Source organism: Phocoena sinus, chromosome 8 (genome assembly GCF_008692025.1).
Source record: "Phocoena sinus isolate mPhoSin1 chromosome 8, mPhoSin1.pri, whole genome shotgun sequence".
NCBI classification, from domain to species: domain Eukaryota; kingdom Metazoa; phylum Chordata; class Mammalia; order Artiodactyla; family Phocoenidae; genus Phocoena; species Phocoena sinus.
The window spans coordinates 37687365-37707772 of NC_045770.1; the positions used below are offsets into that span (position 1 = coordinate 37687365).

At 42.8% G+C, this 20408-nt stretch overlaps 1 protein-coding gene across 3 annotated transcripts in view; it reads left to right on the forward strand.

The window, feature by feature from the left end:
- Nucleotides 1–3375: 3375 nt before the first annotated feature.
- MAML2 (mastermind like transcriptional coactivator 2) overlaps nt 3376–20408 on the forward strand; it is a 375229-nt gene continuing 358196 nt past the window's right edge. For 2 of the 3 annotated variants that reach the window (XM_032640348.1, XM_032640349.1), the window contains exon 1: nt 3376–5231. In XM_032640348.1, coding sequence (XP_032496239.1) covers nt 4719–5231 — 513 coding nt within the window. In that variant the 5' untranslated portion in view covers nt 3376–4718. The remainder of the gene's footprint in view (nt 5232–20408) is intronic. The other variant, XM_032640350.1, reaches the window with a different exon arrangement.

Sequence of the window (20408 nt, forward strand, 5' to 3'; positions counted from 1 at the left end):
AGTCCTTACATAGAGATTACTTAATATTTTCTGCAATTAATTTTCCAAAATTATCCCTATTATGATTGTAAACAAAACAGGGAGAAAGAGCTTACAAAGTTGTGAGAATACTGATGCTGATGTTTCATGTGAGGAGTGCATACCTTTTTAAAAGTGAAATAGAAATTTCAGTCACATATCTCTATTATTTTTCTGTCATATGGAAATAATCCTTAACTATATGAAGCCACAGTTGAAAGTTGAAGTGAGTGTCCAAAAAGATGCAAGGCAGAGTTTAGAGGAAAAGTGATAGTCAAGTGGGAAGGGTGAAGGATCATGAATGATTTGTTAAAAAAGAAGTCCAAGAAAAGCAAGGGAATGATCTCTAAAGTATCTCTGATGACCCGGGAAGCATCACTTCTCTGTATATGACACTACAGACAAGCTTGAGCCAGCTGAATAGTGAGAGTTCCAACTGAAAGTTTTAAAAATTAATTTATTCTTTTAAATAGCATGCATTTAATTTGTAAAAATGAAAGCACTAATGATTTTAGGGACTTATGATGGCAGCTGACCCAGTCCCTAGATCAGGCATCGTGTTGGCTTGAAGCATTTTTCCTATTAGAACAGCATTCTGACTGTTGGTCAGGAAATGCTAATAGGTAGCTTTGCTGATGTCTAAGGTCACTGCAACCGGGCAAGCTTCTTCAGTAGGTGTTTGGAGAGTACAAGAGGCTTTTATGTACATGATAACACCAAAAGAATGTCAAAGAGACAGGCTGTCAGGAAATGAGAATTAGCATGGATCATGGGGCCAAAAGCAAGTAGTCTAGAAGAAAATAGAAGTGTTGAAAAATTAGAATTAACTTTTGCAGGTATTATGACATACTGTATTATTTTATCATCATCATCATCATTGATATCATTGATTCTATATAACACAAAAAATAGTTTGTAAACTTATAAATCTCACATGTCTATGAACTTTTTAGGTCTGGGCATTTATTACTATAGTGTTAAATTCTTTGTGTTAGGTAGCTGTGGATAGTAGAGATGATGAGGAACACAGATGGACAAATAAAAAGGAACTAATGCTTTAAAAAAAATCCATAGAGCTATCACAGAAGCTTTAGAGATATAAAAGAGGGAACAGTTCCATAAAAGGGAAAGACAAGGAAAAAAAGAAATGTTTATTTTATTGGCAGCTGTATGTAATTGACCATACTTTCTCACTTGTCTGCTCTCATACTCAGATGAGTAATTCTATTCACTACTCATTTCTTGGAGGTATTATAGGACTTGCTTAGACTCCAGCGTGTTGATTGAGGTGTAATTGCAGCCCTTGAGCTATTTTGGGTATAGTCTGGTTTCCCTGTAACTCTTTTCACACTTGATACTGAGGCAGCAAGTCCAGTGGTTAAGAGAATATAGGTTTGAAGTCAGCCTTGAGTTTGAGTCCTGATGTGTTACTTCCTAGTTAGCTTAAGTAGTTTAATTTCAGTAAGCCTCAGTTTCCTCATTTATAAATGGGGTTAATAATACCTCTCCCTCAGGATAGCTGGTGGATTAAAGGAGGTATATGTGAAGTGCTGTGCCTGAAACAGTGACTGTAAATAAACAGTAACTGATGTGAATGGAAATGAGGTTGTGGATGATGATGTCAGCTTGAAATTAACTGGCTGTAAAGGGTAAATTTGTACAAAAGACAATGTAAAGGAGTGTCCTACAACACTAGAATATAGTATGAAAATGTATTAAATTGTTGTTTGACAAGTTTTTAAGGTGTGTCCTTGCCTAGCTTAGAATTCAAAGTTTATGTCATTTAGGAATAGCGGATTTGACCAAAAACTCTGTTATTAATCAAAACCCGTGTTACTGCAGGACTGTAGAGTGAACAGTAGATTTTAATTTAAATATTGAATGTTTTCTCTTTCATCAAGTATGATTGCTGAATATAAAGTTCCGGTAGTAATAGAAAGAAGATAATGTCTAATGAATACACCTTTTTAAAAATCAAATATAAAATGATCAAAACTCCTTCACTTTTTAATGACACCTCATGAGAGAGTTCTGCGTACAAATTTGCATACCTAACAAAGATATATTTCTGCCTTTCTCCATGAGTGGTGAGGAACTTAGCCTTGGAAGGGACAGAAAGAAGTATGTTCCAACGAGAAGTAAAAACGTTATATTCCATCAGAATGCACTTGTCCCAAATTCCAAAGTAGCATTCCAGAATTTGTGAAAATAAAATGAACTAATGTAGGCCAGCCTATCGAGAACTAAATTGTAGATAAATCCAGAGTTTGCATTGATCTTACCCATTCACTTCTATCCACAGCTCAGTTTCAAGCAGCACCATGTTACTGAGATGCCAGAGTTGGTTTAAATTAACAAAGCCCCATTGCTTGAGACCTCAAATCCAAACGACTTCCAAGTTAGGATACACAGAATATTTATGGACCTGACTATACCAATCTTGCGCTCACCTTAATTTATTCTCCATAATTGATAATAATAAGCAGAATCCAATATACATTTTGAGGTCTTAAAGGTAGGATTATCTGAAGGTGAGGGGACGACAGTCTGTGTCAGAGATCTATTTGGTTTGTGTTAGTAAACTTCTTGAAACTCGACTGCTACATAATGAATTTCCTCATTGTATATGTAAATCAGACAGCTATGGAGACCCCAGATCTTGCATTAGGTTTGTCATAGGCAATCTTGTATTTTCAAAGAATTTTTTTTTTTTCCTTTCTGGAACTGGTATTGGTAATTTCATCATGGTAAACTATTTTAGTTATTCTTACTGATATGCTTATGATCACCCAGATTGACTTATCCAGAGACGTACAAAGCAGGCGCAGGCGGGCAGGTAGATAGACACCGGCCTGTCCTTTAGGAGCTTATGATGTGATTTCTTCTCCTCTCCCTCCTCCCCCCTCCCGCAACGCGCACACACCCTACATCTCCCTGTGACACTCTTGAACATCTCCTCCGTGATCACCCAGCTCTCGCTAGTGCTCTGGGGTGTCACGGACAACATGCTGAAAAATGAAAATGACATCCTCAGGGGGGCGTAACGGAGGTCTGGAAGGGAAAATACATCCCCTGGCCGGGAATTTCTTCAACATTTCGAGCTGGTGAAGTAGTCGACTAGAGGTTGGGGAATTTCCCCAGCCTTTTCCCCCGCCCCGGAGCCGAGGCGGAGGCCGAGCTGCGCGCGCCGCCGCCGAGATGCGCAGGCTTTGGGATTCACCTCTTCAGCCGCTGGGAGGCCCTCTGTGTTCCCCTTTCCCCGGCGCCGGCCGCCTTGCTCGCCTGTGCAGTGGCACCCGCCTTCCACCAGGGAGCCTCGGGCGAGCGCTCCCCCCGCCCTCCGCCCCCCCCCCCCCCCCCCCCCCCGCAGCTCGCTGGCTCTCTCTTTCTCCCTCTGTCTCACTCTCTCTCTTTCTCTCCCTCTCCTATCGGAGCACAATGAAAGCCTGTGTATCGCCGTGACTCCGGGCTGCGGAGCCAGTGTCAGCCCAGCGGCGAACAACAGACGGGAAAGAGAAAGGAAAAGACCAGCTACTTTCTTTTCCATCTCTAAAGCGGAGCAATCCAAGAGATAGAACCACATTGCTTATTGCGAGTCCAGACCCTCAGATCCACTGGCCGGGGATGGAATGTACAAAAGTGGACAGAAAAGTGGCTGGACATGACTCGGTGCAATTTGCTGGAAGTTTGTAAGTTTGACCATCGTTTGTAAATTACTCTCGGAGGAGTTTGTCTCTCTTGATAACTGTATTAGGATCGAGCGGGGGTGAAGACCAGGAACGTAAGCGGGAAAGAAAAAAATGTGTTGAAGGATCTCTCTCAGTGGCTAGTGACTTCAGACTGCTTTCATTTAAGGCTGGGAAACCTTAGAGGGAATGAGGATTTTACTGGTGATTGGATTAGCCGAAGAAAAAAGCATGGTCCAAAAGTCCAGTTACTGGTATTAACAATTGAAAAGCTGCCTCCCGTTCTTTGGGGAGAGGATCACATCCTGCAGTCCCCCAAAGGGGAGAAAACACCGGATCAAAAGGAAAGGGAGGAAAAAATTAAAAGCCAAAGGACAGTATCTCTTGATTTTTGTACGTTTTGAACATTGACTTCAAAAAGCTTCTGAAACAGCACTTTTTTTTTTTTTTTTTTTTTTTAACCTGAGGAAAAGTAAAGGCCGTGGGTTACAGAGACCATGGTAGAAATGGGTTTCTCTGCAGAAACATCCCCATAAAGAATCTTCCAAAACAACTAGGTGAGGGGGAGTCCAGCTCTGTATTAATACCTCTCACAATTCCCTTTGCTGTCTGTTCCTGTCTCTCACTTGACAATCCCTGGATTCTTGCTCTTACCCCCAGATCGATCGTGTGTTTACAAAGTACCTAGTGGCTCTTGTCAGCTTGGTGGGGGGAGAAAAACCCCACTAACTGTCCAACTTCTCCAGAGCTGTCAAATGCAATTAGAGTTAAGTTGATCAGGGTTTGTTTCCAACTTACGCTCTGTGATTGGCTTCTATTCTTTCTCCTCACCCTCTTTTACTCCTTCCCCTCCCCCATACCTTCTCCACTACTCCCCCCAACCTCTGAAGACCTCTATTCATGTGGCCCTGAACACTGAGCGCACATTGTCAACAGCAGATTTGCCTGCACTAACCAGCCATAGCCTCCTTCCACCTCACCATCCCAAAGGCAGCAATCATTGTGTCCAGTAAGATGGGGGACACAGCGCCCCCGCAGGCCCCCACAGGAGGGTTAGGGGGGGCCCCTGGGGCGGGGCTCCTTGGAGGGGGCTCGGTCACCCCGAGAGTGCACAGTGCCATCGTGGAGCGCCTTCGGGCACGGATCGCCGTCTGCCGCCAGCACCACCTGAGCTGTGAAGGACGCTACGAACGGGGTAGGGCCGAGAGCTCAGACCGGGAAAGAGAGAGCACCTTGCAGCTCCTGAGCCTCGTACAGCACGGCCAGGGGGCGAGGAAGGCTGGCAAACACACCAAGGCCACTGCCACTGCTGCCACCACTACAGCCCCTCCCCCGCCACCTGCTGCCCCTCCTACAGCCTCCCAAGCGGCAGCGACAGCGGCCCCACCGCCCCCACCAGACTATCACCATCACCACCAGCAGCACCTGCTGAGCAGTAGCAATAATGGTGGCAGTGGTGGGATCGACGGGGAGCAGCAGCCACCGGCTTCAACCCCGGCGGACCAGAGGAACTCGGCCCTGATTGCGGTAAGGCACCTGGTTTTCTCCTGATTCTGGCTGTGGTCGTGTGGACTTTGGCGAGGGTAGAGCTGGCCTCTGCCTGATGTAGAGTGGACGGCAGTGCAAAGGGCCAAGATGCCACCTGACTACCTCAAAGGCTATTGGGTGTCTTGTTTGTGAGGTGTTACTAAACCCTTACTCGTCAAGTTCTGCTGGTGTTCATTCATGGGTTTTCCTCCACCTGTAGAGTACGCCTTAAGTGGTAAGCAACTTGAGTTTTCCAGAGTTTGCTCTGGGGTCCAGAGCTTGCAGAAGAATTGGCTACGAGCGGCAAGATCTGAGCCATTGAGGAAGGTCTTGTCTCAGGAAGCCTCCTGCTTTGGCGAGCCAGCACTGATTAGGCCCAGCAAGCCATGCTTAGCCTGAAAGCATTTGTTTAGCAGTCCAGATGACCTTTAGCCAAGCCTTTTCCTTCTTGTCCTATTTCCCCTTCCCTCTTTGAAGTGGCCCCTTCTCCTTGGGTCAGGAGAACATAAGTGGTAATCTCTAGCAGAGCAAGTTCCCTGAGCGTTCCCTCGCTCAAAAACAAAAACTTGGGGAAATAGCCCAGAGACTGGTGAGGGAGTGTTTTTACAAGGCCTGCTCCCTGATTTCTTACAGATTCCCCCACTGTCCCCATCTAGCTTCTTGCCACAGGCACTATAATCAGATACTGCCCACTTACAGCCTTCACTAAAATGGGTAGGCGCAAAGGGGCTGTTTCCATGCTGTCATCCTAGAAAGTGCCTTGTCTTCAGCCATTCCTGGTGACAGGACATCCAACCTGAAAGTTGTGATTAGGTTTCTGGCTGGAAGTTCCTCCTCAGAGGTATAGACACACCTCATCCCAGAGCAGGTAGCCCTTGACTCATTGGTTCTTGGTGCTAGTCCAGGTCAGGTGACTGCCTGCCGTGTGCTGGCTTTCCCCCCAAAGCTGCTGGGCCCATAACCTCAGGGTAGAAGGTGGAGCCCTGCCCTGCAGCCCTGCAGCCCTGCAGCCCTGCAAGCTTCCTCCATTTCTGAGTTCTGTGGGGATTCGGAAGTCCTGTGTCCGCTCACAGCACAGCTCCAGTTTGCCCAAGCCAGCCCTAATGAAAGTCAGCAACAGGAAATGGCCATGCAAGCTGAAACGTCCTCAAAAAGCCCAAACGAGAGGAAGGCACTGGGTTGAACTCCTTCTCCGAGGGAACTTGAGAAGGAGCTCTAGGGAGAGGACATCCTCCAGCCAGGCCCCTAGGATGCTTCTCTGTGGGTCCTCCTTATCCCTGGCCTGGGTCTGTGATGGTTGAAGTTTCCAGAAAGTCTGGGGGCTGTATTGGTGCTGTTCTACTCCACCACACGTTTTGCTTGAGATGCCTAGAACTGCAACTTCCTGGCGCCAACTCCAGACGAAAGATAACTGCTAACAGTTAAACTGCCCAATGTTTGTTGTTTTGTCCTTGGATACAATTAGCCTGTGGGGTTATATTAGTGCTTCAAGGCCTAATTTCCTCTCCCTTCCACCTGCTCTATCCCCACCTCTCCCTGGAATTCCCTAGGACAGCAATGAGAGTTTGTTTCGTGAAAGAGACATGTTGAGGTAAAGGGGGGCGGGGCGGGTAAAGAATCACTCAAATGGAGAGAAGAATGAGGTTTGTATGTGAGTGTGTGTGTCACTGGCGTCTGCAGCCAAAAGCATCTAAATGCCCTGATTGTCCCCAGTAAATTTATAATCTGTCTGCAAGTCTCCCAATAATACCGCCTTGTGTGCTTCACAGTCTCCTGGTAAGTGTTTCGGGGGGTGATACAGGGAACCAGGCGCCCAGCCCTTCTCAGTGGAGAAGACAGATCTCTGTCCTGGGTGCCAAGATGGGATGTGGCCTTCACATCCCAGCCGCTGCAAGGAAGGTGTCTGCTTATGGCCTCGTTCTTTTGGTTTTTGCTTTTCTCCCACTTGGAAGGAAGATGAGGCTGCCTCTTTTTCTTGGGGGCTTGGGTATGTGAATTGAAACCAACTTCAGTGGTTATTGTAACTTTACGACGATAACAATATCCATGCTGGGAGGAAGTGAGAGCACCATGTCTGGCCTTTCCTGACTGGAGGCTTAACTGCTGCGAAAGGCAAAGGTGGCTGCTCCTTCACTCCTGTTCTGAAAGGGAATCTGCTTTCTCTCCCCTAACTACCAGCCATCTCCTAAAACATCCCCTTAGAGGAGCTCCCTCCCCGAGTGCCGAGAAGATTGATGAGAGGTGCAGTGTGAGTTAGGAGTAAAAAGTCCAGTTTATTTCTGATGGTGGCTTTTCACTGCAAACCTGTGCCATTGCAAGGGTTGATCCACCCCCACCCCCCTTTTGGTTATTGGAAATTCCCTTCTCCATTTTAGCTTCTAAGTTTGGCGCTTTGTTACTCAGCAGGGTACTCAGAGATGGTGATGCAAGTACTGTATTAACCTGATAACATTGTGTCTGAAGGGAGGCCTGGGCATTTGGGAGTGATTCACTAAGCCTGTTAAATCTGCAGGTCTCACTTCTCTCAGGATCCTCTTATTTTCAGAAACACCATCCATTTAAAGGGGCCTTTGCGCAGAATGGGTGTCAGAATTCTTTCTTAATACTGTGTCCATAACTAGATTATTTTCTGTCTGGGTGTGTTGAAGGTATCCCTTTAATAGTTAATTCGTATGCCCTAAGTGGCCATAAATGTCCTTTGGAGTAAAGGAGAGAATATTGATCATCTAAAGTCGAATATGCACGGTGTCCTCAGATGAAAGCCCTGTGTCCTGCATACCTGCTAGTACAATGCCTTGTATATAGTCAGTAATATCTGAATGAGGGTGGAAAGAGAACTTCTGTTCTGTGGGATAGTGTTGTCTTTGAGGGGTGTGATACTACAAGAAATATATAATGTCTAAGATTTTCAATAGCCTGAGTTTCAAGAACAATGCAAGAAATAAACCTCCAAGCTGGTTCTAATTCTGTCCACATTGAGGGCCTAATTCTGCAGCCCTTACTCAGCCAGTTTCTTCATTTAACTCAAGTGCAAGTTCAGGGGAAGCCCCATTACTGCAGAGATTGCAGGAACAGGGCCTTTAAAGAGGGCCTGGATTGTAAGGGTTTAAGCAGATCTGCATTTCTGACCACTTGGAGCAGGCTTTAGGTACTAAATCATTTTCTGGTGAAGTATGTTTGAATCTTTGAATGAACTGTGAAACTGAATAATTGCTGGTCCATGGAACAGAAAGGTTTAGAGCTTCTGTGGTGCATTATTAATCTTTCCCTTTTGCCTGAGACAAGCTCTTTTTCTGTTGCTTTAGACTCTGTTGCTAGGCTGGATAGATAAGTGGTTCTAAGTCATCTTTGGCTTCAGAGATTATCTTTTCTCTAATATAGTGTGGAGGAAAGAAAATAGATCAGACAAGGAGACTGCATCCTCGGGGTCTGTGCCTGCGTGATCACTAACAAGCTGGGTGACCTAGGACAAGTTACTTAGCAGTCATGTGTAAAACAGAACAATAATGCTGCCCTAGCTCGTTGAGAAAGCTGATGAATGTGTGTTTCTGAATAGACTTTGGAAAAAAATTAAGCACTGCAGAAATGCAAGGCATTATTACTAGTATTACTAATAATAAACTACTAGACAACAAATCATAATACCAGTTTTTCCAGGGATTAAAAGTGTACTTAAGCTTTCAGTTGTCTGTTTTAAATGGTGAAATAGCTTTTATTGTAAATAGAGGGGCTGGTATTTCAAATTCAGTGCTGTCAAGATAAGACTGAGCTATCAGAGTACTTAAGTGTTCCCGAAGGTCCCCGGAAATCCTAGTGAAAATGTGCAATGGTGTGAAAGTGTTTAGGGTCTTTTACAGGCCCCTGCACAGACCTGAGCAGCTTTGGAAAGGTGTGTCCCCCGGCTTGGGTCAGGAATATTAGAAAAGTAGTTTGCACAAATGACATAGGAAAGTTAACCATTTTGTCAACAATAGTCTAAAATGTTAATTGTTAGCTTAAGAAAGTCAAACAAGTTAAATCATTGCCAGAGTCCCCTGGTTATTTTTAACTGATAATAATCAAGTTTCCAATTGACAGTTCAAAATTTGAGGGCTATAGGGTGGGCGTGGGGCTGAAAACAGAAACAATTCATTGGCCAGAGCTGGGTGTCTGCAGCTGTCCATGTGGTAAGTATCCTCCGTGGGACAGTGATAGGAGTGTTTACATTGTTTATATGTGCAGCCATCATTTCCTTAAAAACTGACCTATTTTTGTTCTGTTTTCCAGAACAGAGTAATAAAGGGGGAGTTCTTATCTATCCAGAACCTTCCTACTACTTCTTTCCAGTAAATATACTTGTAAGATCTCACAAAGGCAAAAGAGTTCAAGTGGAGAGAGAAGTTGGTACACTCCTTTATCAAAAATGGGTAGAAAGCTTGTTTTGATAGCCAAGTAATGTTAGTATGTCACCCAAGGTGTCTTGCTTCTTTAGGTCAATGTTTATTTATAGAAGGCATCTGCTTTCTTTGAAATAATGTCTTTGCTAGGTGATGTTTATCAAATTTTTCTCAACCTTAAAGTTTAGTGCGGTATGGCTCCCCTCTGCCAGTAAACCTTTTGTTAAGTACCAAGACAAACATGGGTGTCCAAATGTTCTTAGGCATAACAAATATGGCTGAAAGAGTGACCTTGATTAGCTGTTTTTGTTTTTATTGTTGTTGTGTGCGTTTGTTTTTAGCACTGCTATTTAATCTCAGAAAGCTTAGAAGGAAATTTGAAAAAAAATCATCCAGTTCTGCTATGCATGGCAGCTAAACCATTCCTAGTGGCTTCTACTACTTCCTTGTACTTTAATCCAGTCCCTTTTTATGATCATAGGCAGGATCATGTTTAATGAAAACAATTCTAAATTCTTTCTTCTGCATTTTCATGATAATTTCCCTTATACTTTAACAGGTTCTGTGTGAGAATAGAGAAATACAGCTAAAGACTTAGTCCCTTCTTACTTACAGGCTAGTCGTCAATCAAGACCACATGGACACAGTAAAAGTACTTAACTAGGTAGAATGGACCAAAACTGATATAGAAAATCAGAGGGAAAAAAAAAAAAAAAAAATCAGAGGGAGAGAGGAATAAATATTTCTTGAGCCCTAGAATGTCAAGGCACTTTTATTGTATATTTTATGTGATGCTTAAAAAAAAAAGAGAGAGAGAGAGAGAGAGAGATGAGTAAGCAATATTTGGCTATTTTACAGATAAGGAAACTGAGGCTTAGAGATTTAGTAAATGGAAGAATTTTATGCATAGATTTTCGAGTTTGACCCGTGTTTGATCCCTCCCTCACACCTATAGCTGTATGAGCTTGGGGAGATAATTTCCTTTTTGGGCATCAGTATCTTCATCTGTAAAGTAAAGCTAATATTCTTTAGCGTAACGGTCAGTTTAGTGCCTGACACGTAGCGGGTACTCAAACATGAGTGCTGTTAGTAGTTGGTAGGAGAGAAAGTCAAACCCAGGCCAGGCAGCACTTTATGGACAATGTGGGTCCCTAGCAGGCCTGGGAGGAGCAAGAGAGAAGGTGGAATGAGGGGTGGGGCTGCTGGGTGCCAATGTGGTGCCAGTATATCCATTGGGTGTTTGGGAACAGAGAGTGGAGCCTGGCTGGCACTGTGGTCACGTGTGAGCAGTGAGGGGAACACGTGAGGCCGATCCACCTCCTGGAGGGTCCGGAGCTCTGGCAAGAGTGTATCAGAAGCCCTGGGAAATGGTCGAGCGAGGAAGGCTCAGAGGAGTCAGCGTCTGTGAAGCAATAATAATCCTTCATATACTTGAAGACAAGTATTACATTTCCCCTCCAGCAGCCTCTTCTCATTGCTCACTGCCTAAGTGTTCTGTATTACCTATCTTCAAGTCCCTTGAGCTGCTTAATGCCTTGCTATTTACACACTTCTCCCATTCACTGTGAGTTATATACAGCGTGACATGGCCTTTGGCATTGAAAGGAGATGGTTTTAAAAGCACAGTCGCTAGACGCAGAAGAGAAACTAAAAGAAGCAGAACCAACTACACCTCTCTTCTTGGGCTGGCTAAGCCTTCCAGTGCAAATAAGAATTTCCCCCGTGGGTAAAAGTGGGTTCTCTTGATGTTAAACTGATCTTCCCAACAAATGAGTTTATTAATTTGGAAAAGGTCTTTTCATTAAAACAAAACAAAAAAAATCATAAGCAGAAATTTATGAGAAGCTGTGAGCCCAGATAGTCTTTGAGATTTACTTGCTTTCTTCCTTGCTTTTTAATTACAGGTGGGTTACAGATCTTTTACTAGCCCTAAGGTCGGTCAGATACCAGTTTCCCCCATTTGGTCCATGTTCACAGGGCACAGGGAAGGCTCCTATGGTGTAGATGGCTGAGGGAAAAAGTCAACAACTCCTTCTCTCCCTAATTCGAGGCAGGATGCTGGGATACTGACCATAGCTGGAGTGGCTCTCCATCTTTGGATCCTAGCTCTGACCCTTTCCTATACATATCTAAGGGACAGGTGTGAAAGAATGAAAGCTGTTCTTTTTCCTTGGAGAGGGGATGAAGAGAGAGGTTTATATATTCTCCACAAGGCTTGAAGAAGACTAGAGAGTCGGGCCCTACCACAAGCAAATTGCCAAAGGAATGGCCAAGAAATGGGCAAATAGTATTTGACAGGCACTGTGGTCTCTGTGGGTCTTAATGGTTTTAGCAAAAGTTCTAAAATTTCATATCAAGATTGTGGACATGGGTGCTTTTTCGAGTTTGGGGAAATTATCCATGAAGTCAATAAAGAATCATTGCGCAGCTATTCTATGCCAAGAGAATGAATGTATCCATGATGAGCGATTTGATATAGCCTCTGTCTTCTTGGAATTTACAGTCTGAAAGGGGTGGGGGTGTGGTTGGAAACAGAAGTGTTAAAGTCAGCTTGAGGTGGCAAGACATCGTAGCACTTAAGAACCTGGGGTTAGGGTGAGACTACCTGATTTCAAATCACAGCTCTACAGCTTACTAGCTGTGTCTTCTTTGTTCATTTAATTAAACTCTCCAGCCTCAGGTTTCTCACCTGTAAAATGGAATGATAGTGATATAACTAACTACTTTCTGGCACCTAGAAGAGGCTCAATACATTTTAGATGTTGTTATCGTTAACGTGAGAAGTGACATAGTCAAGTCAGATTCGTGGTTTTCCCAGCTCAGCATTCTATCCCCAAAAGGATGTCAGGGATATTTTATGCAAGGGATGGTTTTTCTCTTTATATTTATTTAAAATGGTTAGTGAAGTATACCATATTACCCAGTATATCCATACTATCCCTAAATAGTTTACTATGGAGATGCCGTCTGGGATGGGTTTACATTTCTATGAAATGGGTTAAATAGTATCCTTCTTCAGAACAGGATCAATTAATATCTCTTCCATTCCTGGGATTCTAGGACTCCTAATTTAGAACTTGACTAGAGTGAGTGTTTATTTGACTCCTTACTTCTTCTTGAATAAAGGCTGGGTTTCCATTTAGTTGCCCAGGGAGTGTGTAGTGTGGACTGTGTGGGTAAATGAGAATTTTTGACTGTCTATTGAGAATTTGGAATGATTAGAATGGAATAGTCCACATTTACCAATTTAACTAAATTATTAATTCATACTGACGAGTAATTCTTAAGTGAATCTGGTCACAGAGTCGCAAAGAGTTAGCAGTTCCCTGCTGTGGAGATTCAAATGTATGCTTTTGAAAGCCAGGTCCCTTGCTCAAGTTGCCAGGGAATCAGTTCTCTCACTGCAACCGCACACAAACAGGCGGCACGAATTTGCCCTCTTCCCAACCCCGACCTGGAGCATGTTGAAAATTTCAAGCCTTGATGTGGGTCTTAGCTTGGAATCTCTTCTTTGCTCAGTACCTCCTCAAGTGTGACTTTCCATAAGAAACACGAGGAAAATGCTGCCAAGGCTTCAAAGCAAGTTTCTGTGAGGATAATTCTTAATCAAAAGCACAGTGTTTCTATGAAAAAGTGACAGGATTAGAATGAGCATAATCTTGTTCTTGGTGGATGATATTTGGATAAGGACGGATTTCTTGGTTCTAACTCAGAGCAAAGAGTGTAGTCAAAACGTTTTTGGTAGTTTCTTTATTCCCCATCATTTAAACTTACATTCCCCTCCTCCTCTTGAAGGATAATATTCTGAGGAAATGTAGAATCAAACTCGTGTTGGGTTTGTTTTGTTTTATATTGTTTTTAACAGTGTTCTTGCTTCTGGAGTCACGGCTGGTTCCTATGTTAATACAGAATCATTAACATTGTCGTTTTAAAAGTTCTCTCTTGTCAGAAATGTGGTTCAGCTTTCCAGCACACAAATAACTCTCACCCACATGAAGCCCAACACCTTGAATTCCTCACTGTACAACAGGCTTCTTTTCAGGTAGTTCTGAAGGATTTGAACAGAAAGTTAATTACATGTCTTTTTCTTTTTTTTTTCCCCCCCCAGAAAATTTACTTAAGGCCAAAGTTTCCTTCAACTGCTAATAACTTACCAGGGGTTTGTTGGATACACAGTATAATCTCTTAGAGTCATGGTAACCAGGGTGCAAAGAAGTGGCTTAATTGAATACAATGTGTACTGTGCTGTGTCTTTGGAATGACGATTGCCACACTCTGGTGTACACTGCTCATTTCTGGATGTCTCTGGAGTCTAAGTTATGTAAAAATAAAAACATTCTCTGGCTGAGCAGCTGAGAAACTAATTTTTCGTTGTTGTTCACGTAAGTAGGCCCATACTTGCTAAACCGGCAAAGGCTTGCACATTTGATTGCCACACTACACCATGTAATTTCAGACAGCAAAACCTGTGAGCTGGTGGTATTATCCCATTTGGTTGTTTCACAGAGGTGTTGAAAAAGAGCAAAGTACAGACATAAGGGTAAACAGGAAAGAGCAGTGGTCCTTCTGACAGAAACACGGGGCAGAGGCGATAGATCAGGAAAGTTTGCGCCCAAGTCCTGTAGCCATTGCACCAACGAGAGCTTCCTTTTCTCGCTTAGATTCTTTGCATGTGCATCTGTTTGCAGGCTCATTTCCCCGGCGAGAGATTCTGAGCTGTCTTTGTGCTAAATTAAACATTAGTTTTCTCCTTGGGAACCTGATCTTCCAAAGACTAGGCAACAGTATCTTTCCAAGAGAGCTCTCAGCTCCCTCAGGAAGAGGCTAGCTCAGGAGCTTTCTCACCTCCACTGTCTGCTTCGCTGGTGTGAGTGTGTGTTGCATGTGAATGTTTTGTCTAACCGCGTCTAGAAGCCCTTAGAGCAAGGACTTGTACTCTTGTTTTTGGTGTAATGCAGGAGGACCCATGCTGTCTTAGAATGTATTAAATGGAAAAGATCAGAGCAACACCCAGATCATGGAAGATTTCAACCACCCGTAGGAAGGAGTTTCCTCTGCTCACTGCCCCCCAAATTCCAAACCCACAGCAATGAAAGAGGAAGTATGTGGCAAAATAGAAGCCATCTCATTTCTAACCTTCTCATCTCCATCCTGCCCATCCCCTAAGAGGGCTAGTTCATATTGTTCTCAAAATAGGCATTATTCTATCAATTTATACAGTCTCATGAGCCCTTAGAGAGAAAACAGATCAAACCTGTTTCTCATAGGTGAAAAAATTAAACCCCATTTAAGAGCAAACACTCCAAGTTCCCATAGCAGTAGGGGTAGAACTAGAACCCAAGTTTTCTGACATCTATTCCAAGTTATAAAAAGTAGTCCTTTTTAATAAATCTATAAAAAGAACAGTTAAGGACAATGTAGGATTTATATTAATTTTGATAGTAGAAGGAGCATGGAGTTTAGAGCCTATGGTAAGCTGTTTTATTTTTTTTTTATTTAATTTTATTTTTTTTAAACATCTTTATTGGAGTAAGTTGTTTTTTAAATGATCACAGTGATTCCTTCCATCCCACATGCCCCTTTGTAATGTGACTTTACCACTCCTTCCATTGAAAAGTGGACGCTATTTCTCCCCAGTGAACCTTGAGTAGCCTTGCGACTTGTTTTAATCAAAAGTGTATGACAGAAATGGCATTGCGCTACTTCTGAGAATGGGCTTTAAGAAGCTCTCTTAGAATAAAGATGAAAAAAAAAAAAAGAAGCTCTCTTAGACGTAAAATTTGTTAAGGGTAAGTCTTAAGTGTTCTCCCATAAACAAACAAACAAGTAAGTAAGTAAATAAAAATAAAAAGGACAGGAGAAAACTTTGGGAAATGATGGATATGTTTTTAGCCTTGATGGTGGTGATGGTTTTCTGGGTGTATACTTATCCCCAAACTCATTGAGTTGTATATATTAAATAAGTACAGCTCTTTATATGTCAATCATATCTCAGTAAAATGGTTAAATAAAAAAGCCCTCTTGTGACACTGAGACCACAATATAACGAAGCTGGTCTAGCCAACTGGAGGATGAATGTCCACATGCTGAGAACCAAGTTACCCCTGCCTCTAACCAGCACCAACTGCCAACACGAGAGTGAGGCCATCTTGGACCAGCCAATCCTCCAACTCAGTGGAGCCAGACGAGTGAGTGAGTTCAGGTGGAATCAGCAGAGGAACTGCCGAGCCGACCTAGAGGATCATGGGAAATAGTGCATAGTTTTAACTTAGCAGAGGTTGACTGAATCAGAGCCAGAAAACCTTAGCATAGAAGACAGTTCCGCCTCTTTAGGTGTGTTACCTCAGGACCGGTTACCTAACATCTTTGAAGACTCATTTTCTGCTTTTCGTGATGGTAGAAACTATCTTAAAATGTTGTGAGGATTGTATGAGATAATACATAAAAGAACCTAGCGTGTTGTCTGGCACATGGTGGAGCTTAACAAACATTAGTTTCCTTGCTTTGTCCTTTGTCTCTTCTCGCTGTGTTATAATTCGACGCCCCACTCCCCACCCCCGCCCCGCCACCTTTATCATCTCACTTTCACTTCATGGGCATCAGTGTTCTCATAGGCTTCCCCAGCTCACTGTTCCTCTGAACAATTTATTTTTTCCCTCCTGCATGATGGCCTGGTGCTGTCATTCCTCCTAACTACCAAATTTCCAGCATTCTTGATATGCTCCAGGGAGCACGTCTGCCTTTGGTAGTCTACCCTTAAAATAGAAAAGGGTTAACCTCATAAAGATGTCACTCCCCTTGTACTGTTATGCTGCCCTTGGGAGAGTCAAACAGCATAGCAAATATATATGGGCAATGTAATTGCCTTCGATCTTCTAGGTCACAGAAGACTTTGCTAGCGAGTACGGCATCTGGGGGAAAGTAAGCATATTCTGTCTTGAAGAGCAGACTTTCTAACATCTATCCCTGTTATTGTTTTTGTGGTTTTTTGGTAACAGATTACTCTAAGTGCCTCATTTTTTCCATTTTACACTTCACAATAAATGAATAAACAAATAAAGAGGGAGTGATATAGTGATACTATATTATACTTCTAGTACTTATTAGTGATAATAAGAGTGTACTGGCCTGGGAACTGGATGTTGAAGGTCTCAGTGCTCCCACTGATACCAACTAGTAGCAACTTAGTCAAATTCTTTTACCTACTTTCCTTCTTGGAAAAACAATGAGGGGCACTTGGTGAGTGGTTTGGCCCACCTCTGAGGCCCCTTTTGAGTTGATACACTTTGAATAAGTTCCCTGATAGTTTGCTTCTGTTTTTCAATCTTGACTTAAATATATCTGCTAGGAAGAATGGAAAGGAGATGTGACAAGAGTGGGAATGTTTTATTTTGTTTTTTAGAGGAAGTGCTAGTGAGGAGGGTCTGAAGTAATCTTGGAAACAAGGTCTAGCCAGCTGGGGCAGAGGGCGAGGGCACAGCCATGTTCATTGCTTAGCACCCTTCCTAGAAGTAATGAGCAAATCACTCCATATCTGACCCTATTTGATGGGGTTTAGGGTTCCAGTATGAGAAAAACAGTTGTAGGACTAGAGTTTGATTCATTAAAGTGACTTTGGGGGGAAGCACTGATTTTTTTTTTCCCCCAGATCTCCCAACTACACTTGCAACATTTCTGTGGGTAAAGAAGTTTTCCAGTCCAGTCCCCCAGTGAAATAATTACATGAAATATAAAATAGAAACCGAAAAGAAAAATACTCTTGTAGAGCCTTCCTTCCTCAGGAATTGACTAGTCTTTTAGCTGTATACATCGGTCTCTCCATCTGTTTGTCTCTCTTTCATATACATGTAACAATTGGAAAGTGCAGATTAATGGATGGGGTTTTATATGTGCCACCACTTCATTTTTTAAACGTGTTTCCGCTTTAAACGGGAACTACAAAAGAGAGTCACTGAGAAATTGGCCTGGAGGAGGGGAATTCAATCCACTACCTCTTTCCCCCCCACCCCCTTATCACTGAAACCCTAAACAGAGAGTGTAATCACCTATTTCCCAAGGGCAGCCCTAAGCCCTTAAAACTCAGATCTGTTTAAGGATTTAATAGAACTGGAAAAAAGAAATGCACAGGATCTGCTCCAAATCAACAAAGGAAAATTTACCCAACCAAATATTCAATCTAGAGAATGTCTTTGATAGCACAATCCCTTCCTTCCCTATCTCTTGATTTAGTTAGAGCACAGATCTTCAAATTGCATCTTTACGACTCCTAGAATCTTGTGGGTCTGTGGATCACATCTTAGGCTCCAGGCCAGCCCAGTGCATTTTCTTTCACAAAGCAAGATAACTAGCAGGAAGCCAAAAGGGGCATTTGGTTTTGGTTGTCATTTATTTTGTTTCAAAGGGTAGACACACTCAGTTCCACTGTTAGATTAGAGCCAGAGAGATGGTGACATTTTCCCTAGTAACTTCTAAACTCTAGCTTTTCTTCTAAGATTTTTTTGATTTTTAGATGAAAATGCTTGATATTATGTTTTGCAACATGGCTTTTCTTTTTAAAAATACTAAGATAAAGGAAGTCGTGTTGCCTTTCTTTTCCAATAGAATGTCTTACTTTTACTTAGAAAATGTGCCCCAGATTCCCATTACATATGCACACGTGCACGTACACACACCCTTTGTTTACCATGGTTATTTTTAGTATATATAGTAAAGTATTATTAGTAAATAGAGACACAAGTTGATTATATGGGTGACTTTACAGAGAAAATAGAAGGGAGGAAGTGTGTTAAAGAGTATGGGAAAGATCGGTTTGAAAGGCAGTTGCTCCAGAAGACAAGAGTATGCCAAACGGCAGAAAGTAGGAAAGAGAACATCGTATCCCAGTGGTTACGTGTGGAGTGACAGGAGACCTCCATTCTGGTCCAAGCTTAACTGCTAACTAACAGGGTGACCTTGGGACCAGTCAGTCCTCCTTTGTTTCTTAGTGTCTCCATCTGCAACCTGAAATGTTTGGATTCCTCAGCACTTTGCTTGGCTGGATTATTCTTGACACACAGGATTTGGCTCATATATCACCTCCTTTGAGAGACCTCCCTGGCTGCTCTAACTAATGTAGACATGCATGACTGATCTCTTTTTCTCTCTCATCTTCCCCTATCACTTTACCCCTTTATAGAGGTTTTGTTGTCTTCATAAGTTTTATCACTCTCTGAGTTTATGTTGATTCCTTATTTATTTGTGCATTTCCTATCTTTCCCCACTGGGATGTAAGCTCCATGAGACCAGAGACCATGTCAGTCTTGTGCACCACATGTATCCCAGCCCCGAGAAGTTCCTGGAACATTTTGGATCCACAGTAAATATTTGTTGAGTGAATGACTAGATCAATGGCTTTTAAGCTAGAGATATCTTATGAGTCCTTCAGGGATGAAAGTAGGAAAGAGAGGTGGAGGAACGTGTAATGGGCCTCCAAGGTCTCCACCTCCAGTTTAATTATGGGTACCTTATGTATATATGTGTATATATTATGTATATAATGTGTATATTATGTATGTATGTATACATAATTATATATATTATATAATATATGCACATATATTTGTAATACAGAAGTATAAACTTAGAAAGAGATATATAAAGCATATATAAACACTAGTTTTTTAAAAATTAATTAATTAATTAATTTATTTATGGCTGTGTTGGGTCTTCGTTTCTGTGCGAGGGCTTTCTCCAGTTGCAGCGAGCGGGGGCCACTCTTCATTGCGGTGCGCGGGCCTCTCACTGCCCCAGCCCCTCCCGTTGCGGAGCACAGGCTCCAGATGCGCAGGCTCAGCAGTTGTGGCACACGGGCTCAGGTGGTCCGCATCATGTGGGATCTTCCCAGACCAGGGCTCGAACCCGCGTCACCTGCATTGGCAGGCAGACTCCCAACCACTGCGCCACCAGGGAAGCCCCAACACTAGTTTTTAATTACACTAAGGCATATGTGCATATCTATATTATATATAATATATATAAAGGTATATCTATAGATATACATATGGAATATAGATATATGCCTTAGTGTGATTGAAAACATGGTTCCAGTGCTACAATTATTTGAAAGATACAGGGACATGATAATCTCTTAAGATTGTTCCCAGATTGAAATTCTAAAGCCCAGTATCTCATAAGTAGAAAATATTGGTGTAAGGAAAAGGATGATAAGATAGAAGTTACACATGTCGAGTGCCTACTGTATGCTGGGTCCTGTGTCAGGCCCTTGGACCACACAGGAGAGACAGAGCTCCTGTTGGATGGAGTTTATATTTTAATGGGGAGGGGTGTAGGGACAGAGAGTAAACAAACAAATAAAGGAATGAGATCAATTTAACTAGTGATACAGTAATGCATAGCTCTTTGTTCCTTAAGGTGGCTGATTGATTTGGGTTGATTAAAAGGAGGCAAACACTCTGGGAAGTGGAAAGTGATAACCCTAAACAAACAGTTACCCTCAGAGCTCGAAGATGGGCTCCTTTGCCAGTGCCTGCTGTGAGCCTGGACAGCTGCCTGCATAGTGGTCCTCCCGGTCCAGGCCGTGTGCTGCTTGGCCAGTCTGTGTAAGAGGCTGGTTCTGATGCTTCTAAAGAGGAGGGTGACCATGTCAGTACCTTCTGTTCCTTGGAGCTACTGTGATCATTTTGTTAGAAGTCACTGAGGTTTGAGAATTAGGGAGAAATGGCTGAAACGCTCCTTTTGAGGAAAAGAAGACTATCACCTGTCTTTAGCTGTAGAAACAGGAAAGAGATGGTCAGGAAATTTG